Below are 11,526 nucleotides of genomic sequence, written 5' to 3' on the forward strand. Positions count from 1 at the left end.
GACAGAGTTTCCAACTTCGCCAGTGTGGAGATGTCGGTTTCGGTCCTTCGGGGTGTAATTACTCGGGAAAGACTTCCTGCTCGTTATGTTTGCTCCTCTGGCAACATCCTGGGAGCTCCACGCTCCGAGAGCGCGGAGCAGGATTGGCTGGTCTTCTCCGCGCTCTAACCATGCGACTCGTCCCTTGTCTTCGAGAACTTTGAACCTAAACATCTGGATTATAATTTTCAATGTCCGGAGGAGCTTGCGATTTTTCTAAATTACTGCAGATTCGTGCCGAGACGCGTCACGTGACATCATCACGATGCGCATTCGGCCGAAGCCCTCTTCGACTCACGTGCGTCGAACACGAGTACGGCTAAAAGGTCTCGTTGCAATTTCGCCAATTGAAGTAGTTTTCCGCAAAAAAACCCCCACAAAAAATGCAAAACGCATCACGTATTTTATTTATTAATTTTTTAAAAAACTCGAAACTCGAGCATTTTTGCCCACAACTCTCACAACGAAAACTCTCACAGCATGCGTAACTGCACGTTACCGAGAAATCGTCCGAAAACATACGGTTAAAGTTTTACACTGGAGACTCCTTACAGAAAACTTCGCCACGTCAACGATTACACCCGTTTACGTGACGCGTCCGACGTACGGTCCCCTATAGACGAGCGGTTACTATAGAAACAGTAGCGTATTAGAACGATCTCGTTAATATCAACCTGCACTCCTGTACGAGCTGCTGTTATAGAGAACACTTTTCTGACCAATCAGAACGGAGAATTCGACAGCGCTGTGATATGACGGCCGCCGTAAAACCCGAACGACTCCGCTCTTTCTTTTCAAACCGACTATTTTCTTTTATTCCTTCAAACCTATTTGCGTAGCGATAAAACATCACTCAGATGTTTCATGCTTTTCTTCCTGAAGGTTTTTTTGTCTGACTTTGTGGGGACATCGTGTACCGTATAAAACGTCTTGATGTATCAGGGTTGCGATATTGTTTGATCGTACTTAAATCTACCTCTAGAAGACGTGGTCCTAATGAGCACGACGAAACAAAAGTACACAGTACAGCTATATAATAATAATAATAATAATAATAATAATAATAATAATAATAATGCCCGTTATTCATTCTAACTCAGCAATTAGCTGTTTAAAGAACACCATGACTTAGCGGCAAAGTCTTGGAGGTGAATTCAAGGTAGTGTGTGTGTGTGTGTGTGTGTTGTGCCTTTCCGGAATGGCCACGATCTTCTGCTAATAATTGCTTTAAACCTCTAAATAGGTTACACACCAGGTGCTTGGCCCACGCAGCCCGCGACAGACGCAACGCTCAGATAGCCATAAATCTGACTGCCGATGAGCAGTGTGTGCGTTCTTCACGCTAAATGACAAACTTCCTCAGAGCGTCCTCTAAAAGCAGGGCCGGACTTCTCGTCACGTTTCACTCGTTTACTCCGACCATCCTCGTGTCGTTGTTTTCCCGAGCCGAAAACAACAACACCAACACGTCCTTACGTGGAAAAGCGTCATGTTTCAAACGCTTTCTGGTTGGAACAGATGAAACGGGTGCGGTCGGTACGTGTTCACGTGAGCGTTCTGTAATGCCTTACTGTCTGGATGTTCCAGTGGGAATATAAACAAACTCCAGTTAGTCCAGAATGCAGCTGTTAGAGTCCTAACTAGAACCAGAAGATACGACTACATCACCCCGATCTTATCCACACTGCATTGGCTCCCGGTGGAATCCCGCATTAACTATAAAATACTTTTATTAGCCTGTAAAGCACTAAACGGTCTCGCGCCACAGTATCTAAGCGACCTTTTGGTTTTCTATGATCCGCCACGCCTACTTCGATCAAAAGGTGCAGGCTATTTGTTGGTACCTGGAATAGTGAAGGCTACAGCAGGGGGAAGAGCTTTCTCTTATAGAGCCCCACAGTTATGGAACAGCCGTCCAATTAGTGTTCGGGACTCGGACACAGTCTCAGTGTTTAAGTCCAGGCTTAAAACGTATTTGTTTACTCAAGCCTACCCTGACTAGACTTTCTGTTACGCTAAGCACAGTCCTAATAATCTTTTCTCTCCCTCTCTCCTTCTGTGGAGCCACACACGATTTTATGGAGATACTAGAGATCCTGATCCTTTCTGCCTCTGGATGGAGCTCAAATCTTCTCCAATTCCAGACTGCTGGGACTGCGGCTGTTCCTAAGGCCAAACAGACTTCATATAAGTCAATAATGAACTTTTTCACACTATCTGTTGTTAAACAGATGAGGACGGGTTCCCTTCTGAGTCGGGTTCCTCTCAAGGTTTCTTCCTCTTAACATCTCAGGGAGTTTTTCCTCACCACCGTCGCCACTTTAATATCTGTATACCGTGTTGATATTTCTGTAAAGCTAGTTTGAGACAATGTCTATTGTAAAAAGCGCTATACAAATAAAATTGAATTGAATTGAATTAAAGGAACGAACGTGACCTTACTGTACCCTGTGAGCTTGTTCATATCTGACACCAGATTTCTACGTGAGTAAAAATGTGACGTTTGTTGCCGTGACACGCACCTCTAACGTGATCTAATCGGTTTCAGATTCGAATTTGCTAAGGCGCTAGACGTAAAATTTGTTGCTTGTCACTGCGGTGTTCGTCGTGACCAACAGTGGTGTGGCTTTGCAGCGTTAAGAGCAGGAATGCGCGGGGTTTCCGTAATCGGCTATGGAGAGTTCTCCTCCATTATTTATGACACGCTTGATGTGGCCTACTTTTTTGCACAGCGGTAATCCCAACTCCCTCCCTCTCTCTCTCTCTCTCTCTCTCTCTCTTTCTCTCTCTCTTTCTCTCTCTCTCTTTCTCTCTCTCTCTCCTTCTCTCTCTCTCACTCTATCTCTTTCTCTCTGTCTTTCTCTCTATCTCTTTCTCTCTCTCTCTCTCTTTCTCTCTCTCTCTCTCTTTCTCTCTCTCTCTCTCTTGCTCTCTCTCTCTTTCTCTCTCTCTCTCTTTCTCTTGCGCACCCTCTCTCTTTCTCTCTTTCTCTCTCTCTCTTGCGCTCTCTCTTTCTCTCTCTCTCTCTCTCTCTCTCTCTCTTTTTCTTGCACTCTCTCTCTTTCTCTCTCTCTCTCTCTTTCTCTTGCGCTCTTTCTCTTTCTCTCTCTCTCTCTTTCTCTTGCGCTCTCTCTCTTTCTCTCTCTCTCTCTTTCTCTTGCGCTCTTTCTCTCTCTCTCTTTCTCTTGCGCTCTCTCTCTTTCTCTTGTGCTCTCTCTCTTTCTCTCTCTCTCTCTTTCTCTTGCGCTCTTTCTCTTTCTCTCTCTTTCTCTCTCTCTCTCTTTCTCTCGCGCTCTCTCTCTTTCTCTCTCTCTCTCTTTCTCTTGCGCTCTCTCTCTCTCTCTCTCGCTGTCTCTCCTCTTTAAATTTCTCTTTCTTTGACTAAGCACAAGTGCACCTTCTTCCATAAATCAAAGCCACTCGGAAGCACGAAGACCGAGCCTCTGCACGCTCTCATTTACACGGCTTCTTCTTATATGCGCGCTCATAACTGATTAAAATGCACTCACACACCCACTCACACACACCTCCGTCTCCATTTTTCGTTTCAGCTAGAGCGCTAATTACGTGCCTCTCTCAGGCGTGCACAAAACACGTTCCCGTGAGGACGGAAGCACTTCCTCTTCCCTTCAATAGTCACCGCGGGTTAACGCCGTTGTTCTGCATCGCCGTGTTGCAGAAAGAAACGTCGATACGAGATAGATGGGGAATTCTGTCGGCCAGAGCTTTTTTACTCTCATCTCTCTGTCTCTCTCTGTCTCTTTCTCAAACACACACACACACACACACACAACTCATTCTGAATGCCAGGTCTACATCTCAGCAACTCTGCTCTCGGGGTTAATTATCTTTAAACTAATGAAATCCAATTGCAGGAAGACTGGCGCACAGCCGCACTCACCATCAAGAACTAAAAGCGCTATAAAAGTGCCTCAAGTATCAAATGACTGGCTGATTCTCCACCCCCAAACCGGGGCTGAGCCCAGATTCTTCTCCATCAAAAAAATGGACGGCCAATTGCCGAGAAATGTGAAAATTGGACAAAAAGTTGGCTCGATCAGAAAACTTGCCTCGGGTGTTATCACTGTTTGCAGGACAGGACTACCAGTCCGATCAGCTATAAAGCTTTTTAGATATCTAACACACACGAGACTAGTCTAGTTTGGCGTCGCTAGCCAAGGAGAGGCACACCTACTGTAAGCTATCACTGTGGGTTTAGCTGCTACAGCGCCATGCAAAGTACATTATCTGTCCTCATGCTCTGCTCATATCGTGTTCACGGTACTTCATTTCAACCGCTTTACTGGTAAAAAAAAAAAAATCCGCGTACATCCATTTCCCCCTCACACTAACTGACCGAACGAGCTAGCGTTTGACAGAATCGAGAGACCGTCGGCCAACGAGACGCGAGTATTTCAGCATGTTTTCCCGTAAACCCGGTCTGACCGGTCTCGCCTCCGTTCGCTGAAGATCCAAAACGACACCACGTCGCCGCCGTCTTCTTTTACGGACGTTCAGTTACGCAGTCACAAGCCGCTCCAAGTGGAGAACCGGGCCAGGCCACGCCCCCTGAAAAGGCAGTCACCAGGTCAACAGTAAAAAGTAGTTCCAGGTTTTCTGGAAGGTTTTGTAGTATCCACGCACCATCACAGCCCCATGACTCCACCTCTAACGCGGCCACAGATTCACCCTACTCCCATTTCTGAAGGGCGGAATGAAACGCATTTAGACCTATATAAAAACCACCTCCATTATTAGTGAGTTTCTGTTCTTTTCGCAGTCCGTATACATTACAGATACGGTTGGAAGCCATTAAGCTAAGTAAAACGCTGAAATATTTCTTTTTTAAATTCCGTGCTTCCCCAATAATCTTCACGGATCGATACCTGTGTGATCGAAAGCCTTCTGCCGGGGGCTAGGTAATTGATTTCTGCCTCCACAACCCCATTAGTAGCCAGCATCCACTTAATATCAGACACCAGCTCTTTGATTAAAGCTGTCTCGTTTATTATTTTATCCTTTAGCGCATGGCCGAAGAGTAAATAAGTCCTCCTGATTTACCCGCTGTTATTCAGGGAATGTTCTAGTCTTCACGTCTACGTTCGGTCACAGAGGCAGAACCGTGTCCTCTCGGAGACTTTCAGTGTGATTGAAGCGACTTGTCTAGACAGCGTCTGCGTGCTTGCAGTCCTCCCGGGCTCTGCCTCCGGAATAATAACGTCCTGTCAGACAGACATCGGCAATAAACGATACGTCTAGCTCAAGCAGAGCCGTCCTGTTCGATTCACTTCTATTCATCTTTGTTCCGGAGTCTCGCGTAGCGACACGCATGGGCCTTCCGTACCCGTCTCATCTCCACGCCGCATTCGATCCCGCCGTCGCCGTGCGTCCTCCCGTCCGCTGATTTATCGGCGCTGTGAATCGCTCAAGCCACAGAATTTCATTCTCATCAAATCGCTCGTTTCAATCCCCCGTCTTTCCTGTCCGTTTCTTCCATCGCGCTGCCCGCTCACCACTTACACCACAGCGCCGAGGAAGTGTATTAACGCGCTCGTTCTAATACGTTACCGTTTCCATAGCGACACACTCGCACGGTGGACGCGCCGCATCGTCTAAAGCTAATGATAAGTGGATTAAAAAAAAAAAAAAAACATGTAAGGGGTTGAAATGGAGACGTTTTTCTGTACGGAGACGTTCGCTTAGTGTTCACGGAAGGAGTCTCCAGTGTCAGTTTTTCTGATTTCTCGATAACGTGACGAGGTTTTTTTTTTTTTTTTAAAAAAAAAACATTTTTTGTCTCATTAACTTTAATAAAGCGAGAGAAAAAACAGACAGAGAGTGGTGTAGGAACGTCGCTGCTATAACGTACGTGATAATAGGAACTGATGACGACGTTAGTAAATTAAAAAATTGTTACAGTACCTAAAGTAATCCTAAAGTACCTAAAGTAATCCAACACGTTCTGCCGTGACAACCTGTTCGGATCAGACAACCTCAGACCGAACAAAATACCAAATGAAAACGTCACAGGGAATCAGTTCCGGTCCAAAAATGCATTTATTTATTTATTTATTTATTTATTTATTTATTTCTTTATTTCTATTTTGTCCTTGCTTATGATTTCAAAATGGCTTTTTGTTCTCTTTACCTTCCTGACGCATATCCTTCAAGTTGACTGAAGGAAACGCCTCGTATCGCGAACGGGCCGTTTTTGTCTTTCGTTCGGCTCCGAGAGGCATTCCAATTGAAGCGATTTCATTTAGAAGTTGTCCTCGGCGCTGTACCTCCCAGACTGCGCCTCGGAGGTTGCGCTAGATAAAAAATTCCATTCATCACACTTCCGTCACTGCAGATTGTTTGCTGGGGTTTTCTTTTCTTTTTCTTTTTCCCCTTCCCTTCTGTTGTTCGCTGAAATTCCTCTGTGTTAACACTGTGTTCGCTTGCTCAGGGATTTAATCAGCGTTGTACTGATTATGTAAATGTTCGATCGGGATGCGAGTATTAATCATTTCATGAAGTACACGTTGAAGCTAACGTCCCGGACCTGCTCTGGTAACGTGGCGAAGTGAAAATCGGCGTGATGTTCATTAGGGGCGAGCCACAAATCATCATCGTTGTCCTTCGCATAGGTCGCGCACCGTTAAACAGGTATCATGATAATTATTCGGAACGCGAGAAAACCAGGGAAGACGGAAACAAGAAACTTAACGGGACGAATAGGACGTTAAGACCTGCGTGATATTGTGTAGGTCCGCTCGTGCCTCTGAAGAAGCTCTGACCCGTCGAGGCTCGGACTCCACGAGACCTCTGACGGCGTGCCGTGGTACAGGATCTCTCACCAAGACGTTAGCAGCAGATCCTTGAAGTCCTGTAGGTTGCGAGGTGGGGCTTCCTGGATCGGACTTGTCGGTCCAGAACGTCCCACAGACGCTCGAGCGGATTGAGATCTGGGGAATTCGGAGGTCTTGAACTCAGGAACGAAAGCAGACGCACAGGTGGAATTCCTAACAGTAATTGAAATCCACTTCTACACCACAGGTTTCCATCCCGGGTCCTGGAGACCCACCCGTCCCCCCGCACACGGTAGTGATTTCCCTGCTCTAGCACACCCACGTCAATTCAGGAAGAGCCGATGGGACGCCAGGAAACGTCGGAAAACACTCAAATGTGCAGGGCTTGGAGCTCGGGTTAGGAACCTGTGCAAGTTTACTCTCTACCAAGACAGCCTTTTAATCTAAAAATGCATCGAAGCCGGCTACGAGGGACCTTCCTGTCTTATTAAAGTGCATGAGCGCCATTAGTGTATTTGGGTTTGCATCACATTATCATTTACCCATGAGCGTAAACACACACACACACACACAAAAAGAAAGCAGAATGAAAACCCAGAACAAAGAGAAAATCAGCCCCAAAGGTGTTATAAACAAACACCTATCCGTCCGGTTGTCGAGTCCGAATCGGAGCAAAATTCATCCTTTTGGTTCGCTCGCTGTTCTACAGTGATGGAAAAAAAAGCTGAACATATCTTCACCAAGCGTGTGTAGAAATCGCAAATAACTCCCCAGTACGATGGAAACGGAGGCGGAAACGGAGGCGGACCCGGCGCTCATCGAAATGATTCGAAAATGACGTAAATGTCTCGTTTCAAATATTTGTGTATGGCATCCTGCGCTCATTTTTGCTTGTTGCTAACCCAAATCTCCAGAACACACGGCTTTTCTGCAGAGACGCAGCTTTTTAAAAAATTCCTTTTGCCCGAGATTCGCCAGGAACGTTTAGGAGGGAACATCTGAACATGTGACACCCAGTGGCGTCCAATTATGTTTGGCTTCCTACACACCTTTCGCGTCAGCCATCTTATCAGCACTATTCGCTAGTTTAGCTTTGCACTAGAAGCTTAGCCATTAAAATAATAATAATAATAATAATAATAATTTAAATGACTGAACCTTTTTTACAAGACGTCATAATGATCACTTGAAGTGTTCGACAACTAGAAGTGTAGTTGTATCTGTTTAATAGCAGAAAGGTGTTTACACGCTGCTAATCGGCCGGTTAGCGAGCAGGCTAGCTACTGCGATACTGGGAAAGAGTCGTAGAGTCGTGTTCTCCTTCCCGGTATCAACGTACTATCTGTTAAACGTTCTCAGTTTACGTGACCTGATAGAAAAACTAGCGCTTCTGGATACTCTCAAGCTAGCACGTTGCCCCGGCAGAATGAGTTTGACCTCAGGATGTGTAAGTTCTGGCTAACAAGACCTTTTAGCTACCTGGCTAAAACTGCTTACTGATCATTTCATGATGGTAAAATAATATGCTAATAGATAGATGTAGAAATATCTAGTCCATTGGAAATGCTGATGCAAAACTTCCTCAGAAAGCTGATCATGCTCATTTTTCTTTTAACGTGTGTGTGTGTGTGTGTGTGTGTGTGTGGTCAGATGGAAGGTTTTGAGTTCATCATCCTCACCTCAAGTCCTCTAAACCAACATTGTAGAACAAGACACACTGGAGACCCAGCTAACGGTCACGACATCTGCTGCCTGACAGCCACACACACACACACACACACACACACACACACACACACACTCTGGTCCTGTCAAACCCCCCACTGATCACACACGCTGGGCATCGTCCATCTTGGAGTTCCCTCTGGGATCTTTGCCCTTTCTTCCTCTCTCTCTCTCTCTCTCTCTCGCTCGCTCTCTCTCTCTCTCTCTCTCTCTCTCTCTCTCTCGCTCTCTCTCGCTCTCTCTCTCTCCATCACCTCCACCTACAGCCGAAAAAAAAAAAATAACTCATTGCTTTTCTGCTCTACAGGAGATGTTCACCCCTGAGTGTAAATTCAAGGAGTCTGTGTTTGAGAACTACTACGTCATCTACTCATCCACCATGTACCGGCAGCAGGAGTCGGGCCGGGCCTGGTTTTTGGGCCTTACGAAAGACGGCCAAGTCATGAAGGGCAACCGTGTGAAGAAAACCAAGCCCTCGTCACACTTCCTCCCCAGGCCTATTGAAGGTACTCGAACTCCTACCCGTCGAGCATCCTAAATAAATACAGGCTCAGCTGCGTGTACGCTCTTCTTTCAGCTGCTGCGCTGGAAGCTATATTAATGAAAGACGTCACCTCTGGTGCTAAACACAAACACAAAGAAGCTTTTCAAATTTGGTTCATATTATCAATTATTTTATTATTTTTTAATTGTCCAGTCAATATGGAGCTGCATCTAGAAGAAACAAAAAAAAACATTCTGGCGAAACTCTGATATGACAATACCTCACGCTGCAAACCCGAAGTGTTTTATTCCTTTTATACTACAGCGATTCGCCAGCCGAGTTAATGGCAAGTTAACGACAAGCTAACGATGAGCTAGCGATGAGCTACCGACAAGCTAACGATGAGCGAACGACGAGTAAACGATGAGTTAACGACTAGTTGACGATGAGTTAACGACGAGTAAATGACGAGCTAACGGCGAGTAAATGACGAGCTAACGGCGAGTAAATGACAAGTAAATGACGAGGAAATGACAAGTTAATGGTGAAATAACGACGAGCTAACGACGAGTTAACAAATAAACGACGAATAAACGGGTAAACGATGAGTAAATGACGAGTTAATGGCGAAATAACAAGGACCTAACGAGGAGCTAATGACAAGTAAACGACGAGTAAACGACGAGTAAATGACGAGTAAACAATGAGTAAACGACGAACTAACGACGAGCTAACGACGAGCAAACGACGAGCTAACGACGAGCTAACGACAAGTAAACGACGAGCTAACGACGAGCTAACGACGAGTAAACGACGAGTAAACGACGAGCTAACGACGAGTTAACGACGAGTAAACGACGAGCTAACGACGAGCTAACGACGAGTAAACGACGAGTAAACGACGAGCTAACGACGAGTTAACGACGAGCTAACGACGAGCTAACGATGAGTAAACGACGAGTAAACGACGAGCTAACGATGAGCTAACGACGAGTTAACGATGAGTAAACAACGAGCTAACGAGGAGCTAATGACGAGTAAACGACGAGTAAACAATGAGTAAACGACGAGCTAACGATGAGCTAACGACGAGTAAACGACGAGCTAATGATGAGCTAACGACGAGTTAACGATGAGTAAACAACAAGCTAACGATGAACTAATGATGAGTAAACGACGAGTAAATGACGAGTTAATGACGAGTAAATGACGAGTAAACGACGAGTTAATGACGAGCTAACGATGAGCTAATGATGAGTAAATGACGAGTAAACGACGAGTAAACGACGAGTTAATGACGAGCTAACGACGAGTTAACAACCAGCTAACGACGAGTAAATGATGAGTAAACAATGAGTTAATGACGAGCTAACGACGAATTAACGACCAGCTAACGACGAGTAAATGAGTAAACGACGAGTAAATGACGAGTAAACGACGAGTTAATGACGAGCTAACGACGAGTTAACGACCAGTTAACGATGAGTAAATGACGAGCTAACGACGAGTAAACGACGAGTAAATGACGAGTAAACGACGAGTTAATGACGAGCTAACGACGAGTTAACGACCAGCTAACGACGAGTAAACGACGAGTTAACGACGGGAATATTCATGTACTGTTATAAAGTGTACACTCCTCTGTCCTGACGACGTCTGACTGCTACAAAGCGCTGACACTGGAGACTCCTTCCGTAAACCTCCTTATAGAAAAATTGACCGGACCAACGATCATCCACGTTTTAAAATCCGGTTATGTGGAACGTCCACCGTACGAGTCCCTGCGACCGAGTGCTGACTATAGAAACAATAACGTACTACAACAAGCAATTTCATAGAAACCGGCTGCAGAACTGTCAGAGCTGCTGCTCTAGAAAAGTAATCAACGCCTTCTGACCAATCAAAATCAAGAATCCGTAACGCACGCTAGTGGAACCTGTACAGCACATCTTTCTTAAATTCTATGATTCTATTTTTTGTGCTTTAACAAAACCCATTACGCTCCCTGACGGTTGCGTCTCGTTTGTCCCGCAGTCTGCATGTACCGGGAGCCTTCGCTGCACGAGATCGAAGAGAAGCATCGCTCCAGGAAAAGCTCAGGAACTCCAGCCATGAACGGAGGCAAAGCGGTGAACCAGAACTCGACATAGCAGGACGTGGACATGCGAAAAAGAAATCAATAAAAATAAATCACACACACGCAAAAACACACACACATCGCCTGCTGAAAAGAACAAGCCTTCGGAAAAACACCACGGAACTCACGCTCAAACGATACGCCAGCGAAGTCTTGCCTGTGAAACCCGTTAGAAGACATCGGCGGAGGGGGAGGGGCTCGACGCTACAAACGCAAAGCTGCAAATCAGGACTCGAACTCACGTTTTTATGCAATGACGGCGGGGCAGTAAGTCAATCGTGTCACAAGAATCGATACTGTGTAAAGAAAAGCGAGCTTTAAAAGCGCTCTGGTGTGTTAGGATAATCGCC

The 11,526-nt window shown here is 45.6% G+C and overlaps 1 protein-coding gene across 1 annotated transcript in view; it reads left to right on the top strand.

The window, feature by feature from the left end:
* The window catches only part of fgf12a (fibroblast growth factor 12a), a 26,503-nt gene extending 15,184 nt beyond the window's left edge, over positions 1–11,319 (top strand). The window contains exons 4-5 of the mRNA XM_053651921.1: positions 8,863–9,061; positions 11,074–11,319. Coding sequence (XP_053507896.1) covers positions 8,863–9,061; positions 11,074–11,189 — 315 coding nt within the window. The 3' untranslated portion in view covers positions 11,190–11,319. The remainder of the gene's footprint in view (positions 1–8,862; positions 9,062–11,073) is intronic.
* Positions 11,320–11,526: the final 207 nt, after the last annotated feature.

The sequence above is a fragment of the Ictalurus furcatus genome, chromosome 20, assembly GCF_023375685.1.
Source record: "Ictalurus furcatus strain D&B chromosome 20, Billie_1.0, whole genome shotgun sequence".
Classification (NCBI taxonomy): domain Eukaryota; kingdom Metazoa; phylum Chordata; class Actinopteri; order Siluriformes; family Ictaluridae; genus Ictalurus; species Ictalurus furcatus.